The sequence below is a fragment of the Argentina silus genome (genome assembly GCF_951799395.1).
Source record: "Argentina silus genome assembly, chromosome: 8".
In the NCBI taxonomy this organism is placed as follows: domain Eukaryota; kingdom Metazoa; phylum Chordata; class Actinopteri; order Argentiniformes; family Argentinidae; genus Argentina; species Argentina silus.
The window spans coordinates 6,312,710-6,336,599 of record NC_139662.1 but is presented as its reverse complement, the minus strand read 5'-3'; the positions used below and the strand labels follow the sequence as shown (position 1 = coordinate 6,336,599).

Here is a 23,890-nt window from a genome sequence, read left to right as displayed (position 1 = left end):
TACTGATACTTAGGTAGATATACGGTGTGCGTGCTGATGGATATCTAAAAACGTATGGCAATGCACATCATAGCGGTGTGTATATGTAGTCAATGCAACACATTGAATGGGATGACAAAAGACACATCAATAATTAAAGACTGAACTTATAAATACCCCAGACTTTTTGCTCCCCTCCTCTCTTAATTGTTCCCAGCCTTTGTTAGGTCACCCTCCATGGTATGTGAGCTGATTCTAAAAAGGAGGGATGTAATTGAGTTCACTCATCTGAGCCGAACGGCAGAGACAGAAAAGGAGAGAGGGGGAGGGAGAGAGAGAGAGAGAGATGAGACTTCTCATCAGATCGTTCCATTAGCACATCCAGGCTCAGAGACATGAAAGACAGTCCTCAGATCGGGATTCAGCCTTCTTCCTTTCTCTTTCTCCTGGCTCAGCAAAAAACTCCTTGTCCCTCTTTTCCAATTGACTCCCTCCCATCTCTGATACAGTCTTATGTTACCATATTCTACCGTGTACAGTAGAGGTCACCCTGTTTCAGATTATACCTCCTATCCAATGCAGAGAGCTACCTTATGATAGCTGTCTGCGTGAAAGAAATTCATTATATATATATATGTGCTTTTGGTGGGGGACGTATGCAATGCTGCATGTGTAACCTCTTGGTCTCTACTTTTAATAGACCTCTATTTTTAAATGACGACCGACTGGTTGTGAGGGGTTTTCCACCCGATTCAAATGTAGGAGCTGGAGATGGAGTCTTATGCAAAAGCATGTACAGTATGGAAAGAATGTATCTAATAATCTAAACACTAGAATGATGGTTGGAATAGTAATGACCCTCAAATGAGTTATAGTGATGCAATATAGTTGGAAGACAGACATCAGGGGTGAGATATATTGCAGTCTTAAACAACTGTGGATATCAGGAAGCAAACATAATGGCAGAATAATGAATAAATAAGATGCTGCTGTATTTTTTGTAGCCAAAGTAGGCTGAAAAAAAGTATTTTCTATATTTTTCTCTCTCCCTCCCTCTAGTTAGTCCCCTTGGTGGACCCCGGGCCCATGCGGAGGAGAGGCTGCTCCAAAACCTGTTTGCCCACTACAACAAGCTGTCCCGACCCGTGGCAAACACCTCTGATGTGGTGCTGATACACTTTGGCCTCTCCATCGCCCAGCTCATCGATGTGGTGAGCAAACTGAGGAAACTGAGCATTTCATAGGTTCCCCACAAATCTTGTTGTGGTTGACAGACATGATGTACTGTGCAACAAAACACATCAGAAAGATGACTTGCTCTTGGTTTAGTCTATGAGACAATTTACAGTAGGGACCCATTTATTGCAATAGAATGGAAGTAAGAATAGAAGTTGTAGCTATGCCTGTAATATATCTTTAAAGGTCCAGAAGATTTGAGCTTTAACATCGTGCTAAATAACCATGATAAATCGGTAATGATCAAGGAATGAGATCACATGATAAAGAACATTCAGTGAAGAGCACTGTTTTGGTCCAAAAAAAAGCATCTGGTGTCGAGCTAGAGCACCGGCCTTTAAGAAGGTCTATTTTAAGTTCTTAGTTTTAAGGATTTTAAGGATATTCACATGTTTGCATACTATATGTATGTTTAACAATTGTCAGAGAAATTCCGGTAGAGAGGGCAGCAACGTGCAAAACAACATGCTTGCCTTTGAGTATTTACCATAATGTATTTTCAAATGCAAATAAGTTTAACCACGCCCTCAGCCACTTACTCATAAACTCCACATTTTGGATTAAACTTGTGTGCTGCGTATCCTTATGGGGACGGTCCTCACAATGTTGACACACAATTAAACGGTTTCCTCCCTCTACCCGCCTGGTTGCTGCTGTCTCTAAAAGAGTCAACGCGGGCGAGTATTAGCAGCCTGCTCATCCCAGGGGCTCCTTAGACTGTCTCAGGCAATATGATGATGCTGGGAAATGGTGGGAATGGTGGCTAGGGAAAAAGCAACCTGTGAGAAAATGACAGTTCAGCTCTGGAGGTACTATACTGTGGGGACTCATGAAGGAAAAAAACAACCATGTCTTCTTCACCTGGCATATTACATTTTATACATGGAGAATATGCATTATATATTATATACTATATTTAATTGTTTATTGTGTCACTTATTTATAAAGCAGTAACAATACATTTCATCCCTCTTTTCATGAGAATAGGACGAAAAGAACCAGATGATGACTACAAATGTCTGGGTGAAACAAGTATGTATGGATCAAATAGACCACAGTGTATGACCAACTTGACATGCTTTTATAGCACACTTACAGTATGTACCTGTATGACTTCATTAATTATCAGTGATGATCAATTAAATGATTCCATAATGTTGCATTTTTTTTCCACAGGAATGGAATGATTATAAGCTACGCTGGAATCCAGAGGAATATGACAACGTCACTTCCATCCGGATCCCCTCTGAGATCATCTGGAGACCTGACATTGTGCTTTATAACAAGTAAAGCAGTGTAATAAGGATTATGTAATGTGTGTCCTGATGTGTATGAAACAATATAATGTTATGAGAGCTAATGTCTAAATTATTAAATTTGGATTATGACTATTGCACATCCACAGGTTTTTTTTATAGACATAGGTTTATAGCTTAGTAATTTCCTTTCAACAAATGGGATGAAAAAAACTGTCGGAAGACATACTGTAGTTGAACGATGCAGCAAATATTTTGTCCAATGGCCAATGTATAACTTAATTTAGCAAAGATAGATGTGAGAGAGGTCAGTGAAAATGGGTCTGGTCATAAACAAAACGTATTACATGGCACAATGCAATACATAAGGCTGAGAATTAGAGGATGAAATATAATTGAATGTGTTTCAAGGGGTCAAATAAACACGGATCACTTTGACTGATAATTACAGATGGGGCCTACTATACTATACATTCTCTATTAGGACAGTAAGCTGCTTTGCAAGTTGGTGGCTTACAACTTTATTTTGATAGCTGAGCCAGTCACTAGGTAGACTAGACAAGTTTGTGAAGGATTGAGTAGCAACAACAAATATCATCACCTTAAAAAACATTCCTCTAGTATCGTGAAAACAACAAATGAACATGAGTTATCGAATGTTCAATCAACCAGAACAAACATTAAAAAGTGAGTTCATAGCTCATCAATTATTCTTGTGTACAAATTAAATTCATAGTTGACAGCAGGCGCCAAAATGCAATGGGGAATTTCATATTGCAAAACCCCAGAGGAAATATGAATACATGCATCAGTAATTAGATGACATTAGGTCTTCATTGGAATGGTGTGTTTTGTTTATACAACATGAATTTGGTTGTAGCTGATTAGGAACAAATGCTGACTTGAGAAATACACAAGTGTAGTCTAGACTTTAAGAGAGACTTTCCATCAAAGTAACTTTTTAGTCAAGGAGTTTGATCAGTATCCGGAAAAGCAGTCCACAAAGTCAAGATTCATTCCTTGAAAATAGCAACATTGCTAACAAGTTTATTAAAATACACAGAATTTGCATGAATAGAGGTTGCTCCTTTATTTTTATTTTTAATATATACAGTATATACAGTATTTTATTTTGGATGTCACAAAATGGAAACTTGCTGCTTCTTGACTTGAACATCGTGTATTTCCTCTGTAGTGCTGACGGTGACTTTGCGGTGACCCACCTGACCAAGGCCCACCTGTTCCACGACGGGTGGATCAAGTGGATGCCCCCAGCCATCTACAAGTCCTCCTGCAGCATTGATGTCACCTTCTTCCCCTTTGACCAGCAGAACTGCAAGATGAAGTTTGGCTCGTGGACTTACGACCGGGCCAAGATCGACCTGGTGACCATGGCCAGTGATGTAGACCAGATGGACTACTGGGAGAGCGGTGAGTGGGTCATCATCAACGCCGTGGGCAAGTACAACACCAAGAAATACGAGTGCTGCACAGAGATCTACCCGGACATCACCTACTACTTCATCATTAGGAGACTGCCTCTGTTCTATACCATCAACCTCATCATCCCGTGTCTGCTGATCTCCTGCTTGACCGTGCTAGTGTTCTACCTACCCTCACAATGTGGCGAGAAGATCACCCTGTGTATTTCTGTGTTACTGTCGCTCACTGTCTTCCTCCTCCTCATCACAGAGATCATTCCGTCCACTTCACTAGTCATCCCACTCATTGGCGAGTACCTGCTTTTCACCATGATCTTCGTCACCCTCTCCATCATCATCACAGTCTTCGTGCTGAATGTGCACCACCGCTCGCCCCGCACCCACGGCATGCCCCAATGGGTGCGCCGTGTCTTCTTGGACTTGGTGCCCCGTGTCCTGTTCATGAAACGTCCCCCGGCCACTGCCAAGCAGAACTGCAGGAAGCTGATCGAGATGATGCACAGAACCACCGCGATGACTACAACTGGTCACTCATCGCAGGCTTTCTGGGCAGGGGTGGAGACTGGGTTGGGGCAGTTGGTGCAAACGCTTCCAGCCACCCCTTCCGACAGCCCCAACATCCTGGCCTGCACCCCGTCCCCTTCTCCACCCCCGGGCTTCCCCTTGGAGGAGCACCCCCTCAAGACCCAGCTCTTCTGCAGGTCCCCCTCCAGCCAGTACTCCATCCTCCTGGAAGAGCCTCTCAAGCTGGGACATACCACCTCCCCCTCCTCCTCATCCCCTCCATCCTCTGCCCCCTCTTCTTCCTCCTCCTCTCCGCCCCTGCCACTAGGCCCCCTCCGCACCCTTCCCCGGGACGAGCAGCGGACTTTGGAGCCCAATGGGCGCTCACTCAGTGTAGCGCACATGTTCGACCACCAGAGGGAGCTCCTCCAGAGGGCCCCCGGACACCACTGTCGCTCCCGCAACTTCCAGTACTGCTGCCTGCATGAAGATGGGACTGGGACCAATGGAGGTGGTAGGGACCGGGGTGTTGCGGAGAGGCAAAAAAGACAGGCCCTCATAGACCACCTAGCTAGAGCCTCCTCAACAGAAACCACAAAAGGCCTAGGGACCCAGGAAACTATGGTGGTTCCCACTATCTCTCCATCTATGAGGTGTGCCATCGAGGGGGTGCAGTACATCGCTGACCACCTCAGGGCAGAGGATGCTGACTTCTCTGTAAGTTTATTGAGATGACCTTTTCTGTCAGAACTGATTTATTTCAGCTTCTACCAAGAATTGTTGACATAGTGTTTTCTCAATGTGGAAAGTAGCATTGCCATTTGAAGATATCTTTAGAGAACTTAAAAGTTAATGCAAGGTGATCAAGGCCACTATATGATTTGATATTACTTGAATCCATGGTCAGTCTGGTCCATAAGCCTGCAAGTATTTGAATTATAATCAACAAAAGCAAAAACGTCTACAGAGCTGCCCAGTGTCTCATTTAGGTATATAGGAACAGGAAAAGTATACAATTGTCTTTTCAGTTGCCTTAATTCTTGGATGAACTTCTTTAAAGTGCATTCAAATTATACAAAGTCTTCAAGGAAATTGAAGAATTAGATTGTGGTTAGAAGGTAAAGCTCTGATCGAGGTACTCGACTAAAATCAGATTGGAGCCTTTTCTCTCCACCTTTGCCAAATCCATTCATTCATATTTCATGGATCGCTGATCTCAACTCAGTTTGATAGTATAAGTCTTTTCAGGTGACCTTCGCAAGAAAAAAGTTATACCATATTTGTTTAACCACAACCACAATGTTATTATGTAGCGAGTAGGATACCAATGGGATTTTTAAATCTAGGTTGTGCTTATGTCTTAAGGGTTTATATCATTGTTTATTCTTTCTTTTTTTCCATTCATTAATTTGTAGATTTCCATTTTTCCCCCTATGAGTTAGCCCTATGATTTTGTCTCTCTGGATGTTTCTTTTATATTATTCCCTGTTGCCATGTAGTGTACCTTGTTTTTACAGGGCTCTTCTGTAAAAGAGACTCATGTCTCAGTAAGATCTCCCTGTATAAATAAAGGATAAATAAATAAATAAATGGGCAGCAAATAGCAGTGATGTTACATTGCTGGCTGATGTACAGACAAACGTTCATTAACAATTAAAAAGAAAACAAAAAAAAAGAATTGTTTGTATGTTTACTTAGGAGGAGCAGAATATAATAAAATAATACATATAATATATTCTGCTGCTTCTCTGTAAACGCATTCTCAATTGGTAATCAAGGTTTGTCTGTCTCAGCCAGTAAATATTATTTCGCAAGTTCTAAACAAAGATGGTTGTCTCTCTATAGGATTAGGTCACCGAAAATAATAGTGATGGACAGAGTAGCTACTGAACATGAAATCTCTTTGACCAAGCAATATGGCTGCCAATCAAGCTCAACAAAGCATAAAGAGCACAATCCAGAGCAAACCAATCTTTGAAACAATTAAGGCTTGACCATTTTGCCTTGAATTTTTCATAAGCAATCTGGGAATGACTGACATTTAAGAGATAGCTTCCTTGTAATGAGAAAAAAATCAGCCATTCGCAAGAAATCATTCAAGGGTGGAAATTGACAGCCTGTAAAATGTATGTGTGCCGCGAGGTATGAAATGACCATCTCATCTTTGTTCCTCTCCACCAGGTGAAAGAGGACTGGAAGTATGTGGCGATGGTCATCGACAGGATATTCCTCTGGATGTTTGTACTGGTGTGTATACTGGGAACTGTGGGACTGTTCCTTCCTCCTTGGCTGGCTGGAATGATCTAGAACTTATTCAAGACCCCATTACATCATGTGGAAACATCCAAGTCAAAGTCTAAGAGGGTTTAAAAGCAAGAGACACTGAGGTAGAATGCAAAGTCACTTGTGAGTATAGGTCAATTTATTCCTAGGTTTTCTAACAGTGATTGTTTTTTTGTTGTTGTTGCTTTTTACATGGAACCTGTGAGTCATTGTCTTTGTGGTTGCCAGATTGGCTAGATTATCATAAGGTTACTTACAGAGAAATTGAGTGAAATGTCTTTCATTGATTCCACCGGGCACATGAATTCTTTATGAGGCCAAAAGGCCGGCAGTGAAAACATTCTTCCTCACAGCTCCATTTTGACATTGAGTTGCGTAGCCCGAGCCATCACCTACACATAACGGGTGAGGAATAGGCTGTACTGATTTACAGCTGCTGCTGAAAAACACTTTCCCATTGAGTAAGCGCAGACAAACACACACACACCTCAGAGTACTGACTGACAACAGCCACTGCTGTTGGATACAGTTTTCAATTGGAAGACTAATTAAGTCTATTTTCACCAACTGAAATAGATCATGGATACAATTTGTACTATTCAAATCTTAGTAAAACCTATTGAAATGTAAATGTATTCAATAACTGCAATAGCATTCTGTAACTAGCTGAAATTGGACTACTATTGATTTTGATGAACATATTCAATATATCCACTGTGTTGGGTCTGGTGGAAAACAACAATGATCCATATAGCCTACTGAGTGATGTTGACACACAAACACCTGTATACCAGCTCAATGATAGCATCTGGTTATGTAATATTATTGATGTAAAATGTAAAAACGATGAAAATGAATTCATTATTGAGTTCAAATGTTCATCCACAAAATAGAAAAATGTAAAAAATGGATGTGCTTGTGTGAATTATGCATTTAGAGCTGACATTAAAAGCATCACATTATCACGTAATGTGATTAACATGTCACTGTGTTATCATTATTATCAATTGTACATTCTGTTTTCTTTAAAAGCCTGAATTTACATTATACTTCTGTTTCAAGAAAATAAAGTGTTTGTTTCAAAGTTGCCAATAGATGTTTATTTGAGCGGAAAACGGCCTGAATCTTATATAGAATTTTTACATACAAGAAAATCAAATCTTTATTGACACTTCTCGTCTTATTAATAGGGTTAGGGTCAAGGTCAATCCTAACTTATTAGTGTCTGTAACAGAGTGTGCAGAGGCTAGCTCACAGACCATTTCTGAAGTACGTAAATTAATATACTTACTTTGTTACAATGACTATTAAGTTATGAATTATTTTTCGCTCCCATAGCCCAGTGGGCGCTGCTGTTTAACCTCAATGAAAGTACGTAATGTAACACCTGAATGCCAAGACTGATGACCTCAAACTATTGTATTTCCACTGCCTCAGCAAAGGAACAATCATTGATTTGTGTAAAGAAAAACACAGGCACAAGAAAATAGCAATTAAGCACAATATGGATACGCTGCACTTTTAACAAGGTTAAATACTTTCAATACACGTTTTAATTTATTGGCTTAATGTGTAATCTACCTCAAAAGGACAGGATTTGTGTGAATGCAAAACAAAAGTTACCTGATTGTGTGAGTTACAAAGTATGCCCTTTGGATTGTGTTACACTACAGAATAAGGTGAGAACACTGTTGGCCTTCAGTAATTCTTTTGGGAACAAAACGGAAATTAATTATTTTTCTTTTCAGTTTGCAGTGGATACACAATATAGCAGTGGACAGGAAATTGGATTTCTTGGTATAATGATGGTCTCTATCAAAGCAAAAAGGTTCATTTCCATTACCAGATAAGAGTAAGAGTAAGACTCTGGTAATAATTGCAATGGTTAACGCTTATACTAACGCATACAAATGTCTTCTTGAAGTATGCTATTATCAATCTTCTCTTCATTGGTTTGCACCATTTACAACATTTAATTGGTAGCAACGCAGAAGGCCACAGGACTAAATTAACGTACAAATTACCAGTAAATGTCAGGTTATTAAATTAATCTTTGTGGAACAAATTTACCTTTAATCAATTTTGTGGTACTTTCTTCTATGGAATTTTCAAACCCTTTGATAATCGATTTAGAATTGAGAACACTGCAGGTTTAGTTTGTTTGATGAGTTTAATTCATTGAATTTAGTGATCACTGATAGCAAGATTAGACTTGCAACAATATAGCCACATCCCAACTTTGAATTCATTTCTCTGAATATGTGAAACCACTGTTTCTATCAAATAACTTCAACCTTTTGAATGCGAGACCACCTTAAGAATGGAAGGAAAGGAAGGAAGAAGGACACGTCTCAATGTCATAAACTCATTCATTCAAACAGGGCACTGGAAGATTCAGATTCCTTTAGTTGGTAATACAGCAGGGTGGTAATACTTAAGTCTTGCTTCCTGATTCCTATTCCAACATGTAATTAGCCAATACATATTTGAAATGTTTATGGCTTAAGGTTAATGGAATTGGTGGCAATGCATTACCAAAGTAATGATGACAATGAAAGAAAAGGCTTAAAAAATTAATGGCCTAAAATTGGCATTGGCTTTGACTCAGAATGAATCAGAAATAACAGACGCACAAGACTGCAGCGATTCATTTAAAAAGGCACTGTAAGACTAGAACCCCAGCTAGACTTTATCTCCATATGCTGGGGCACTGGTCATTCAAATTGGTCATGTTAGTTGAAAGGTTACTTTGAATCCCTGTGTAAAACATCTGTCAAGGTGGCCTCCCAATCAATTTTCCAATCACACCTCCTTAATCACATAAGCCAGGTTGAGATGAGTGCCATTTAGCTGGGGAACACCTCTTATTAGGCCAGTCTGACTAAATACATGGGACGAACAACATTTGCAATTGAACAACTAATGACTATGGGGCATAATGAGGCTAGAGAAATGTGCAGTCTGATAATTATGTTAAATGCCATGGTGAGCATAAGACCAACCTTAAATAAGAGAAAAAGTATATACACACAATTTATTGCTATTTTTCCCCAAATCAGGGAAATGACCCAAAACAAAACATAATCATTCCATTGGAAGTCACCAGTCAACAACAGAAGGTGCTGTTATTCACTTGCCTAGTCCTCTTCACACAGCTTCTCTTTAAGGGAATGGGGTCCAGTTCTATGTATACTAGAAGCCTCCCCAAAGCCCTCCCAATAAGATCCTTAATAATAAAGGTATACAGTACACTGACTACTGCAACTGTTTTCTCTCCCTCTGCAATGTGTATCCCCTTCAGGGCAGGAACTATAGAACAGAGCTTTTACTTCAACAGGCTGGTGGACATCACTGTTACCCCTATATTTCCCTAAGGACTCATAACACTGTCGCATTTGCACACATCCGTTATTTTCAGAGGAGATTTGTGCCCCATCTCATTATAACCATTGTAAGCACAAAACTGATTAACAAATCTTACATGGACCTAATATTATAACCATATCTAGTCTCTGTGGAGCCAGTCGGTTTATTACTCAATTTGCATACTTCATATACGTCATAAAATATGAATACTTCATAGATAATTCATATATGTTGTCTTCAAATTAGGAAGCGCTCATAGTGGTAGGAAATCTTTGGCCCAGATCAACCTTGACATTAGTTTCCCATAAGTGTGAAGTTAACTTATCCTGCAACACTATTTCAGCCCTTTAATAATCTATTTGAAAGAGAGAGTAAGATAAAAAAAATAAAAAGAAGAAAGATACATGTCTGGATCAGTAGATTCAATCACGACACCCCCCCAACACCTTCAGACAATGTCTGTGTATAGTGAGACAGAAATCATTCTCCAATTTCATTATTTAATACAAAAAGACTATAGCCATATTTGTAGCTTCAAAGAAGCGAGTATGAGGGAGGAGGCAGGGTGAAGGTAAGGGCTTCACTTCAAAACTCTGGAAAGGTCTCTGAACTCCCAAGTCAGTCAAAAATCAAATTTAAGGTGAGCGAGACACCATCAAAGCCGCTTTTGGTCAGAATGATTAGAAATTCTGACAAAACCCTGTCAAACTTTCCTTAATAAAAAAAGGCCATAGTTTTCTGTGGACAAAAATATTATTTTCACTTTCACTTCAGGTTTTGTTGTTCATGAGGTTTATATTTATAAAGAATGAAATGTACTGTACAGTATGTTCTGAAAACATTGGCAAAATGATCTTTAATTTGTTTTCCAGACCACTCCAAAAGTGTATTACAGGGAGAAAAAGTTAGTTACATAGGACATCATTTGGCAATTGGGAAACAGCAACAGTGACTTGAAACAAAAAATCTGTCTAATCTACTGCTAGTTGTCCCTGTTCATGATCAACAGTTGGTTGACCCATCTACTGTAGGTATGAGAGCAAGCAACTGATCCACATGTAAGCTTGAAGTCTCCACCACTGAAACCAGAGACACGTCTCAATTTCATAAACAGAACAAATATGCAAGTAGCCAGTTCGCTATCCGTTAAAAAAAATGTCCAATAACGGGAGTGGGGCCAAAGTCTTAGGGCCACTCCATTGCAGTCAACAGGCACCCCCTCTTGAGTAAAAGTGTTTGTGTGTTTCGACTGCAGAGTAACAGGGTCAAAACTCTGTCATTTTTTTGTGCGTGTCAGACTTCCTGTGCTCCTTCTGTACAGAGAGCTCCTGCGCCTTCTGCTGGGTCAGAAGCATGCGGGCAGCAGACAGCTTCTCCTCCAGGTGGCCCACCATGGTGGAAGCTCTGAAGGGACGCAACAGAGACAGAGGTTTAGTAGCTTCATGGTCAAGGGGAGGAGTTGGTCTACAAAGAGCCACATTAGCGAAATAAATGTGTCTGATTTGGAGAGCTGCAGAGTTAAAACAGAAGAAGACAGGGAGAAGTTGCCTGGCGACCCATCCTTGAAACGTTCTGCCCACTATTGTTATTCTCTACGGATTCAAGTCTGGATTCGCTTTAGTCCCTAAGGCCTCCCCGAATGGAAATCCATTTGTGCCAATCAGCATCCTTTCAGAAACTTTAACCCACGTGTGTATCACAGCACTTCGGATTACGTCAAAGGCTTTGATACTCTGATTGGTTAGGGGCAGTCCAAATGGTTAGGAGCAATGCAATCACAGATTCACTTATTTTGATTAATGCCCTCAAGTGTTACTTGGTCCAAATTGACAAAGATGGCAGATCCAGACTGAATTGTATGGAGTGAATGATAAATTCAGGATAGGTTGCCAGGCAAGGAGTGAAGACCCTTTAGAGATAGGAGCTGCATTTGAAGGATACATTTGTGTACCTCTAAACCCATTTTGATCCCCCCTCTAAGATATGACAGGATTGGGATCAGCAATATGATGACAGCAACACCCAGTCCTATAGTAAGCTAAGTGGGCGTTCCAACATATTGCTGCTTACTTTTTATCCTGTCCTTTCAGGTCTGTTTAGGCCCAATGTGAATCCCATGTGTGTTCTAAGAGTAGGATTTCAACTTATAGACATGATGTCTTTCCATGACTTACCTCCCAGTCCGTCTGCTCAGTGACTTAGTGAGCCTCTGGATCTCCCTCTCTGTCTGGGCCACCCTTTCTGCAGCCTGGAACAGCTTCACGTTCAAAGTTCTCTTAGTGCTCTTCCCTCCCCTGTAAGCTTCAACTCCTGCCCCTCGCGATGATGGAGGAGGGGGGACACCGGTACCCCCATCCTTAGGGTCAGTCCCCTCATCCCCTAGCTTGCGGTTCAGGAAGTCAAAGACGTTGTGGCACCCCCTGGAGGTGCCGGCCCGGGGCTTTTTGGTTCTCTTTCTGTGGCTCGCCTGTGTACTGTCTTTGGCTACTTTGCTCTGGGTCTTCCTGGCAGTGAGCTCAGCACACTTGTCCAGGGACTTACCTTTGGGCAGGACCACTGCCAGAACCGGCTCCACACGGCCCTCTGACATCTTACCAAGACCTGTGGGGATGGCAGAGGGATCTATGAGCTTTGATATGGACAACGCACACCAAATACAAATTATTTTAATTTATTTTTCAGTTTTCATGAATGGGGTTAAAATCGATTATAAATCAGGGGAAAAAATGAACACCCATCAGATAGATTTTGGCATTGGCAGGTAGCCAATAAAGGTTAATGAATACTATGCTTCAATTTAAAAATGAAACTGGTGCGATCCGCAAATATGGTCATTGATTGATTGCTTTCAAATAATCCTGTCCTTGGGCTGCTCCTGAATCAAATAAACACTACAACATTAGCCTGAGCAACAACCCCAAACTTGGGTAGCATGAGATGGGACGGGACAGGAGGGAAAATGCATGATTAGGTATTTTGGAAACCTTTTCTGTAGTCTAGGGTATTCTTGCATGACTTTGGAGGGTTGTGCCTTCTCTGTATCTGCTTTCCAACTTTGTGACAATATCATTGTAAAAATGTCTACACCCAAAGGTCATGGGTGGTTTTGGGTGGGGGGGCAACAGAGGCCAGTGCCCGTAACACTGAGCTTGGACCCCCATGTGGCCCCCCCTCTGAACCGCCACTGGCTGGCTGAAGCGAGATTAGAAAGAAAGTAGGCTACCAACCACCTGTCCGCTCTGACCAGAAGCAAGAACCAAAGCTAAACGTTGCGAGACTACCACGAAGAATTTAAGGTGAGCAAAACTACTTTATTTGTGTAATTGTTACAAGGTAAGACTTCTGGTCAGGAAATGTTGTTAACTGGTTGACTTAATAGCAGCCAGGGTAAACAGCTAACAGTTTGCTTGCATTAATACTTGTTGTAAGCTTTGCAATAGTGTTTGGAAGAAAATTTCTCTCTTCATGAATGGTTAGCCTGAGTTGATGGCATGCTATACATTCGTCTCCATCGGTTTTGCAAAATATATTAACATTCTGGGTTGCTGAAGTGCATTCCTTTCCATTGTTTTATGTAGTCATCATCAAAATGAAGAGAAAAAAATGACATTATGTCCTATTTCGCCCCCCAAAAATGTGGCAGACATTGAGACAGAGCCAGCTGATCCAGGTGTTGAGAGAGCTGAAGAGAAACAGCAGGAAGTGGAGAGTGGCACAGAGAGAAAGCCAGAGGACTTGTTAGTTGGAGAGACTGGTTTTCAAAGTGAGGGCACAGAAAGAGAGACAGATGAAAATCCCGAGAGTGAGGCTGAGGGTGACACACAAGCGGAGTGTGAGACACAGACAGGGGATACGTATGCACTGGCCCATCAGGTTTGTGATGTTGAAAAAATATTTGCCTGCTTGTAAAGCAGTGTAATTACAGTTCATATGGTGTGTTTTTAATGACATTTTTGCATTTTATCTAATTTTAAGAGTGTCATAACAAAGGGTCTGAATACTTATGTACATGAGGTATTTCTGTATTTCAATTTTAATAAATTTACTAACATTTCTAAAAACCTGTTTTCACTTTGTCATTCTGGGGTATTGTGTGTGGATTGATGGCAAATTCGTTTAATTTAATCCATTTTAAGTTGAGTCTATAGCACAACATTAATACTTTCCGAAGGCACTGTATATATATTTTGGTTTGTCTTTTTCCACAGGTATCAGCAAATGTAAAGAAGACCCACCGATGCAGCCGAACTTGAAATTGGAATCAAGTGAATCCTTGAAATCAAGGACCTTGATGGGGGACAGGAAAAGGACCTTCAAGGCAGCCTGGTACAACATTCACCTCTGGCTTGAGTATTCTAAACTATCGGACTCTTGTATTGTTACGCCTGACATTTTAGCCTTCCTAATAGCACAGACACAGTATTTGACTCACCATCCAGATTCAAGAAATGGAAGAAAGCAACCTACAGAGAGGGGGGTTTTGCAATCCAAGTCTGAGAGGCACAAACAAGGAATGATTACATGAAGGGACTATCAGAGAACTGTAACAACTAATGCAAGACTGGCAAATGTTCTAAACAAGAAACATAACAAACAGGTTAGAGAAAATCGGGAATATATAAAAACAATAGGGGAAGTGCTACTACTTACTGCCACACAAAACATTGCTCAAAGAGGACACAATGAGTCTGCGGTCTCAGATAATAAAGGGAACTTCATGGCAATTCTAGTGACAATTGCTAACCAGGACAAAGCTGTTAAAAAAAGGTTCCATTCATAATGCAAAGTACACAAGCAAAATCATTCAGAATGAGGTTCTGGATTGTTTGGCAGACATGGTTCGAACCGAAATTATAGAAGAAGTGAAAAACAGCGAAGCCTTCAGCATCATGGCAGATGAGATAAAATAAAAAATAAAAATAAAATAAAAAAGATTTCTCTAGTACTCAGGTACTATTTAAATGGAGCTACCCAGGAGAGTTTTCTCCATTTTGAATCTGCTGAGAGGTTCGATGCAGCAGGGCTTACTGAAAAAATAAACGTCATATTGGAAAGTCATGGTCAAGAATACAAAAACAACCTTGTAGGCCAAGCATACAACGGTGCTGCCATCATGAGTGGTAAGCATTACGGGGTCCAGGCTAGAATCAAAGAGCAAGCGAAAAATGCCTTTTAAATCCAGTGCAATGCCCACTGTCTAAATGTAGTTTTAGTAGATACAGTCAAAGCTGTCCCGGAGGCAGAGGAGTTCTTCTCCTTACTAGTAAAACTGTGTGTTAACATTTGGGACATATGTCCATCCTAAATGGCTAACTATACAAAAAGAGATGTACGAAGGTGCACCAAGAGAACTCGAGCGATTAAGTGACACTCAATGGGCATGTTGATTTATAGCTCTACGTAACATTATGGATAGATTGCCTGCCCTTAAGCGAGTACTGCAAGAGATAGCCCAAGTACGCAATGGTGAAAGATCTATTGAGACTCGAGGTCTGCTGGCACAGATAGATCTTGAATTCATTGTGCATCTTGTTACACTCCGTAAAGTGTTGGGAGAAGCAAAACTTATCTCTGATATGCTACAGTCTTCACTACTTGACTTTTCAAAAGCTGTTGATTTAGTTGAAGCTTTTGTTCAGACATTGACTTCAGGCAGGAGTAATTTTTTGATAACTTGTGGGATGAAGTGTTGAACATTTCTGAGCAATGTGATACTGCAATACAGCCAGCTGCAAAACGACAGAAAAGGCTAAGCTCTAAACTCGGTGACCACTGTGTACTGATTACTGTTGGTCAGAGAGAGTCTGAACCAGATAAAGACAGGTTTCATACAGCCGTTTTCTACCCCGTCATTGATCAGATGCTCAATAAGCTTAACAGATGGTTTTCAAAGACAAACTGTGACATAATGAATAGCATCTAAGCTCTAAACCCCTAAAGTGATGCATTTCTGAAAGAGACAGCTGTTTTCATTTGCTTGATTGTATGATTCAAATATTGATGACTTGGGGCATGAACTACATCAAAACTACATACAAAATACAGACTGGGATGCAGAGACCCAGTAGAGAGTCAGTAGAGCTGGTACTGTTCATTGAGCCGTATAAAGAAGTGCTATTTGAGCTCTTCAGACTCAGACAAAATAGCAGTCGCAATCCCAGTGAGTACTGCTTCTTGTGAGCAGAGTTTTTCTACGCTGAACCTGGTGAAAACTTCCACCATAACCGATGACAGATTGAGCAATCTGGGTGTACTAAGTATTGAGAGGAGGGCAAAGGCTTTGAATCTTGACTCATTTCTTAATCGGTTTGCCAAAAATCAGAAAAATCGCCAGAATACAGTTGCTGTAATGTGAAATTCTAGAAAGGAAAATACAGGCTGGGTGATGCAGAGACCCTCTGGTACAGTAGAGCTTGTACTGTTCATTGAGCCTTATAAAGAAGTGTTGCAGCAAAGAATGTGCTGTAACTTGAGCTGAAGCTAACAGGAATGTGTTTTATTTTGTTTTCAATATTGTCATTTAATAAAATTGTAACTGTAAGTTACTGAAACAAATACCAATCATGGTATTTTATGTTGTTTTTTTGTGTGCTATTACTCTATATACTGAACTAAAAATGTTGAAAGCTTGAACACTGTCTTTGTTTCTTTTGTCCTGAATGTGCCCCTCTGACAAAACAACTGGCCCTAGCCTGTGGAATGTGGAAAAGTTATCGATATTATGTACATCATATGTATCAGGCTATAGCTCCATTTCGAGCCCAAAACGGTAAGCTTTAAAAAAATAAATAATAATAATAATAATACCAATGTAGTCGCAAACATCCTCTCTTTAGCTCTTTATCTCTTTTGACATGTTATACTCAACTTATCTCGAAGTCTACATCACATTGAAAGCCATGTTTGACACTTGTGCTTACCTTTCCCATATTCATATCCCATTTTCATCATGAGCTTGGAGCCGATGCCTCTGGTATGTGCCTCCCAGCCACCAAAGGTAGAACTACTAGATGGTGCCCAAGCCTCCTCTTCAGTGGAGTCAAAAACTGCCAGGTGAAACAGAAAAAATCATGAATATGACCCCGACAAATACCCTTCATTTTGGTATAGAGGAGGAGGAAAACATTTGCACATTCCAGGATCAAAACCCAACACATGGAGCACATTTGTAGGAGATCACCCTCTCTACAACACATTTTATATCTTCTGACAAAAGAGGCTGCATAACTTTATAGCTGCATAGCTTTTTTTTCCTCAGACACTAACACCAAAACACAATGCCACAAATGTACCTTTTGCATATGCTGCCTCCCCTTCTACGCTGTCATCATCCTCTGAGCCAGAGGTGAGCAGGTTGTCTTCTCTCATTGGTGGGATGATCCCATCAGCCTCCACCATGGCGTCTTTCATTAGGAGTGATTCAAACTTCACTGTGTAGAAATCACTGTCGATTTCTACATAGAGGACAGCAGTTCAAACACTTCTGGTTAATAGAACATAGTAAATCAATTGGTTTGGTTATAGTCCCACTGAAGTGACTTTGAATTCCATATCACATTATTTCTGGGGAAATATTAGGTAAAAAAAGAAACAAGTAGTAGCTTTTTTGCTAACCACAATTTCTCAAGCCAGCACTGACAGGATTAATATTAGATTTTTGTTTCTTTAAAGCTAGCTTTGAAAAAATATTAACAGTCTTGCTGCATTTTACCACAACATTAGAAATGAGCTGTTTCAATTAGTCTAGTTTCTACACTGTTATCTGTACCTGTCGGGTGCTGACAATGTGTGCAGCGCTAGTGCTGGCTAAAACAGAAGGGATGTAAAACTTAAACAGACAATATTAATGGTTTATTTGATTGAGTTGTACATAGCAAGCACCTTATTGGAGTATTACATGAACAGGTCACAGTGACGAACGCATAACTTCTTAAATCACACCCATCAAAAACAGAGTGTTTGAGGGAGAGTAGACAGGGTTGGATGTTGGCATAAAGAATACTGTAAAATGACAGAAACCAAATTTTTCATATTTGGGTGATGCTAATGTAAGAGGCATCATGCTGCTCAAACAGTATTGCTTCCTTGCACTCCTGCACCCACAGTATTGCCAACACACATGACTGTCACTGAAATACCTGATGGAAACCAGCTACGCCACCGAAAAGCTAGTAATTTGATGGTGCGGGTGAGGGTAATTCAACTTGAGGAATGAGTATACCGTCTCAACCTGGTTACAAGTTCAATTCAAACCAAAACACGGCAATTTATGATTCTCACTTTCGTGGCCCTTTAACTTATGACTTAAAAAGGCCATGACATGGCACCTCTCAGGGCACTACATATATAAAACCATCCACCAAGACCACCATATGCCTGACTCATTTCTAGTGGTGGGTAAGCTGAATGATGTAGATGGGTTTGAGAAAAGTCATACTAAAGATGGTAGGTGACTCACCTGTTATTTTGGCCGGGTACCAGATGCCATCCTCATGTCTGACCAAGCAGGAGGAGCCCTCTTGAAGCTTGCTAAGGTCAGGCTCCAAGAACTCTCTCAACTCTGACACATACACCACCTCACCATGGGAGAACCTACAAGAGCAAGAACATCTCTGAGATGGTATTCTGCACAGGGTCAGCCATTTTACAATGGGAGCAACTCAAATGAATGCAAAAAAGCTTTTAACAACAACTGGGTGAGATGGTCTACCTGCAGTTGTCCATGAAGCGGCACTTGTCCTCCAAAAAAAATGGACAGGGCTTTATGGATTTCTGGGTTGGGTGGACATAGAGAACTCTCACTTGAGGCTCATCACCATCTGAACTCTCTGTCCCTACCACCATTGCGTTATGGTACTCCAAGGTCCCCCAGGAGGTCCGGTAGGGAGCCCGCACTTTGGTGCCACTGATGGCTTCTTCTTCTTCCTCCTCCTCCTCCTCCTCCTCCTCAGCATCATCCTCTGCTCCCTCATCTTCATCTTCCCTCGCATTCCCCCTTTCTCTAGTGTCTGAGCTGCTTCCAGACACTTCCCCCACCTCAAAGTAGAAAGCAGCAAACTCGTTGTCGAAGCTGCCATTCGCTGTCAGATCTGTGGCTTGAGGCAGATGCGCAACGCCCTCCTCGAGGGATGCCAAGAGCCGACTCTTTTTGACAGACACTAAGCTGGCCTCTGTAAGTTCTATCAGCTGGCTGAGGTCATCCTTCAGTTGTAGCAGGTCTGACTGCTGAGAGGGGTCCAGGCCAGCCGATAGGGCACTCTCCACCTGCTGAAGCTGGGCACTGTAGGCCTTGATGGCAGCCTCCAGGGATCCTTCATCCATGCTGGGCTGCAGCAGCCAAAAAAACAGAAATATACATATATATATATATATATATATAGTGGTGTTTCCCCTGGGTCAGACTGTGCATCCAGCTAGTTATATATAGCGGTGTTTCCCTTGGGTCAGACTGTGCATCCAGCTAGTTATATCATAAAGTTGTTATTATGACTTATTGACAGACAACAAGTCTAGGGTGCAAGCTATTGCACTCTGAATTAGCTAGCTAAATGCTAGAAAAGCTAATTCACTGTCGACGACATACAACTAGATACTAGTCAGCTAGCACAGACATTCATTGTTTGTAAACTAGCAGGTTGCGACTTACTGTGTGACCTTCAATCCTTTCACCCACAAAAATACATATTGGGGACTATACTTCTAATTTTCGTTTCAAGCAAAAATGGGCAAGTTAGAACTCGAAAACAAAGATCTAGGAGAGGAATGCTAGCTAGCTAGCTAGAAACACTGTCAAGCTACTTTGAATGAACTGTTACCCGGAAGTGTAATTCCTTTTTCAAGTACAAACTAACGCTACCTTTTTTTGGTCACCAGATGGAGCTATGTTTCTGGTTATAAATTCGTTTTTATGTGTACACTGTACAGGGTTCATGCATCAAAGAGAGTTAATCTAATTTCCTTCAATCCCAGATTGCCCCTTTAATGCAGAGATTTTAAAGTAAATACTCTCTTTGATTAAAGGTCAAATACCTCTTTTCATTTGAGGAAATACTGACATTGGTCTATCTCTATCTCTGGGCAAAAATGCCTTAATGCCAGAGGTCAGAGGAGAATGGCCAGACTGGTTCAAGACAACAGTAACAGTAACAGTAACTCAAAGGTTGGTGGTGGTGGTGTAATTGTGTGGGGGATATTTTCTTGGCACACTTTGGGCCCCTTAGTACCTATTGAGCATCGTTTAAACGCCACAGCCTACCTGAGTATTGTTCCTGACCATGTATTCACATCCAAATTGGAGGAAGAGTTTAGGAATTACAGCTCTTTTATATGTAGCCCCCTCTTTTTCAAGGGAACAAAAGTAATTGGACAATTGACTCAAAAGCTGTTTCATAGACAGGTGTGGGCTATTCCTTTATCAATTAAGCAGGTAAAAGGTCTGAGTTGATTCCAAGTGTGGCATTTGCATTTGGAAGCTGTTGCTGTAAATGCACAACATGCGGTCAAATGAGCTCTCAATGCAAGGGAAACAGGCCATCCTTAGGCTGCAAAAACAAAAAAAAATCCATCAGAGACATAGCGGCAACATTAGGAGTGGCCAAATCAACAGTTTGGTACATTCAGAGGAAAAAATTATGCACTGGTGAGCTTGGCAACACAAAAAGGCCTGGACGTCCACTGAAGACAACAGTGGTAGATGATCGCCGGATCCTTCACATGGTAAAGAAAAACCCCTTCACAACATCCAGCCAAGTGAAGAACACTCTCCAGGAGGTAGGCATATCATTATCCAAGTCTACCATAAAGAGGAGACTTCACAAGAGCCTCAAGAATGGAAAGGCCAGATTAGACTTTGCCAAAAAAACATCTAAAAAAGCCAGCCCAGTTCTGGAACAGCATTCTTTGGACAGATGAAACTAAGATCAACCTGTACCAGAATGAAGGGAAGAAAAAAGTATGGAGGAGGCTTGGAACTGCTCATGATCCGAAGCATACCACATCATCTATAAAACACGGTGGAGGCAGTGGCCCACAAACAAACAACAACTGAAGACAGCTGCAGTAAAGGCCTGGCAAAGCATCACAAAGGAGGAAACCCAGCATTTGGTGATGTCCATGGGTTACAGACTTCAGGCAGTCATTGCCTGCAAAGGATTCTCACCAAAGTATTAAAAATGAACATTTTATTTATGATTATGTTAATTTGTCCAATTACATTTGAGCCCCTGAAAATGGGGGACTGTGTATAAAAATGGTTGCAATTCCTAAATGTTTTATATGATATTTTTGTTCAACCCCTTGAATTAAAGCTGAAAGTCTGCACTTCAATTGCATCTCGATTGTTTCATTTCAAATCCATTGTGGTGGCGTACAGAGCCAAAATTATGAAAATTGTGTCACTGTCCGAATATTTCCGGACCTAACTATATATATATAGTCTATATAGTAACAGTGAAACAAGTAACAGTACAAAGGATTCCATATGTGTATATTGTGGGGTGAGTCAGAAGAGAGACACAGAAGAAAGAAGGGGTGAAAACACCATCAATGATCACTGAAACAGCAGGAGAGAACAGGCAGGTTAGCAACTATCTGACTGCTTCATGTGTGCTTTTTGGTTGTTACTTGACAAGCTGAAGGGAGTTTTCGGTCTTCCTGGTCAACTGCAGTTCAATGTGAGTACTGTATGCATGCTAAACACTACAGCTCACTGCAGTTTTTTTTTTTTTTTTTTGCAGATGATTCCTAGCATCAAGACTGGGATGTGCAATGTAATTCATGCAAATTAAACAGATTACACTTTAATGAAACACTAGGTGACATGGAAACAGATGGACAGTGACTGGTCTGTTTTGGGATGGTTGGGATGGGGTTCATCAGAGTTGGTTTAGCCTAACCCTCTTCTTGAAAGTACCAAAGTAACAACTGAGTAGAGGTGTGCCAATAGAAGTGTGGCATAACTTGTAATACAAACAACTACTGAGTTAAAAACAATTTGACAGGACGAGGTGATAGAACATTTAACAAAACACTTATATTTCTCCTTCAAGGCATGTTATACAATCTCAGAGACAAAGACAAAAAAAAATAGTGACACAGCTGTGATGAAATCACATCATTTTAGCTGCAATTCAAATAAAGCACATTCCAGTTAACTTTGTATAAATATATCTATAAAATCTGTGAACTTAATCTTAAATTGAGTCAGACAGGCAGTCTGACTGCACTATATATTTCCTTTTGGGGACAATAAAGAGATTGGTTGATTGACTGATGGATTGATAACGCCAACTAAATTCTTTGGAGTGAGGAACAATATGCCCTATAATCTGCTTGTCAAAGGAAACCACTTCTTCACTTTCCCCCCTAAAGAAACTAAATGAACTCTTTCCAGGATATCATGCACTTCATTGACAAATTTTTGTCTGCTATGGTTCTTAATCCTTTGGAGGAGTTCCAGTGTGGACTCATTTTGAGAGGCACCTTTCACTTTTCTTCTAAGCACTGTCAAGAGTCTTTTCTGCTTTCTCTGTGAGAGGATCTGCAATGTCATGAATTCCATCAACTCCTGATCACAAACATCTTGTTCTAGGTGGTGGAGAATAAAGGAGAAAGAGAGCACATTCATTTACTAAGAAAACACATTTTCTTCACACATATTTCAGTTTTAGTAGGCAAAATACATTATGGTCATTCAAGACACTCTATTGCTACTAACATTAATTTTCACATTTGTATTGAAAAGTAATTTTCAGGTTTGATTCTCACCTGTAGCCGTTCTTGAACCATTTTTGCATGCTGAGCAGTAAACATCATGTTTGTCATTGCCATGTATAGCAGTACGCCCGGTTTGACATACTGAAAACTCCTGACAGGCTTTTGTGTTGGATGAGTCAGAAGAGAAGTAACCGCCTGGACATGGTGTACATTTCACATCAGTGTGTGGTGTTCCTGTAAAGATTAAGTCTATATATAAGACATAACACTGATATCCGAACTAATAAAAACCACACAACAGTAGCGTACCGTCAGTGTGACAGTAAGGGTGATGTTACCACTTACCATTCACGGTGACTCCTTCACCGGGGGGACACTTGCTATGCTCAAAACATGATCCATATCTCATGTAAAGTCCCTGCTTACACTCGCACTCTCTGTTGTTCTTTGGGCCGCATGGCACGGATTCAATCTGGTATTCTGTGCAAAACCGATTGCAATAACGACAACGCTCGACATAGTTCCAGACCTCCGTATAAGTTGAGTTTGGGCAATCTCCGCACTTCGTCTTGCTATCCTTTGTGCAATGCTTGAGCAAAAAGCTTCCTGGAGGACATTTGTCGCACTTCAAGGATTCCCCTGTCTCGTCAGTCCTGACGTAAGTCGCAGTGGCTGGCTCGCTGCTACACTGCGCTATTGCCAGGAGCGGTAGAAAGTAATGAATCAGCTAAAGAGGAAAGATACACATTCTAAATTAAACACATACTTTAAATACAAAGTCAAACAATACTGCAGTTAAATTCTATCAACAGCAAACTAGCAAATGATTATTCTTCTTAGTTTCAAAAATAAAAATAAAGAGCGTACGTACGATCTACCTATTTCAAGGCTATTCAACATTTTGATCATATAGAAACATTTAACCCACCGTCCACATGTTTCTCCTTTGGTAGGGTAACCTACATAATGATGTTCACAAATAATGCTCCAACTTTATATGCCTACACAAATGATGACTCAAATACAGTAACTGCCGCACATCGAAGTTTACACCTCCTCCTTCTGGTTTTGTTCATCAGATTGCATTATTGCGTGCCCAACTTCCAGCTT

The 23,890-nt window shown here is 40.8% G+C and overlaps 3 protein-coding genes across 3 annotated transcripts; 1 reads left to right on the top strand and 2 right to left on the bottom strand.

Annotated features, from left to right (window-relative positions):
* Nucleotides 1-856: 856 nt before the first annotated feature.
* On the top strand, nt 857-6,724 carry chrna4b (cholinergic receptor, nicotinic, alpha 4b; the record flags this gene model as incomplete). Its single annotated transcript, XM_083675980.1, has 6 exons — nt 857-887; nt 1,039-1,190; nt 2,203-2,247; nt 2,392-2,501; nt 3,667-5,134; nt 6,599-6,724. 6 exons carry the CDS (start codon nt 857-859, stop codon nt 6,722-6,724), a joined length of 1,932 nt encoding a protein of 643 aa, XP_083532106.1.
* Nucleotides 6,725-10,224: 3,500 nt separating this feature from the next.
* zgpat (zinc finger, CCCH-type with G patch domain) lies at nt 10,225-19,854 on the bottom strand. Its single transcript, XM_083675648.1, has 7 exons — nt 19,713-19,854; nt 18,777-19,393; nt 18,525-18,658; nt 17,359-17,520; nt 16,987-17,112; nt 12,241-12,667; nt 10,225-11,470 (listed from the first exon to the last, which is right to left on the bottom strand). Exons 2-7 carry the CDS (start codon nt 19,385-19,387, stop codon nt 11,332-11,334), a joined length of 1,599 nt encoding a protein of 532 aa, XP_083531774.1. The 5' UTR covers nt 19,388-19,393; nt 19,713-19,854; the 3' UTR covers nt 10,225-11,331.
* Nucleotides 19,855-22,078: 2,224 nt separating this feature from the next.
* On the bottom strand, nt 22,079-23,845 carry LOC310808147 (tumor necrosis factor receptor superfamily member 6B-like). Its single transcript, XM_083674864.1, has 4 exons — nt 23,709-23,845; nt 23,126-23,507; nt 22,832-23,014; nt 22,079-22,651 (listed from the first exon to the last, which is right to left on the bottom strand). The coding sequence occupies exons 1-4, from the start codon at nt 23,715-23,717 to the stop codon at nt 22,386-22,388; spliced, it is 840 nt and encodes a 279-aa protein (XP_083530990.1). The 5' UTR covers nt 23,718-23,845; the 3' UTR covers nt 22,079-22,385.
* Nucleotides 23,846-23,890: the final 45 nt, after the last annotated feature.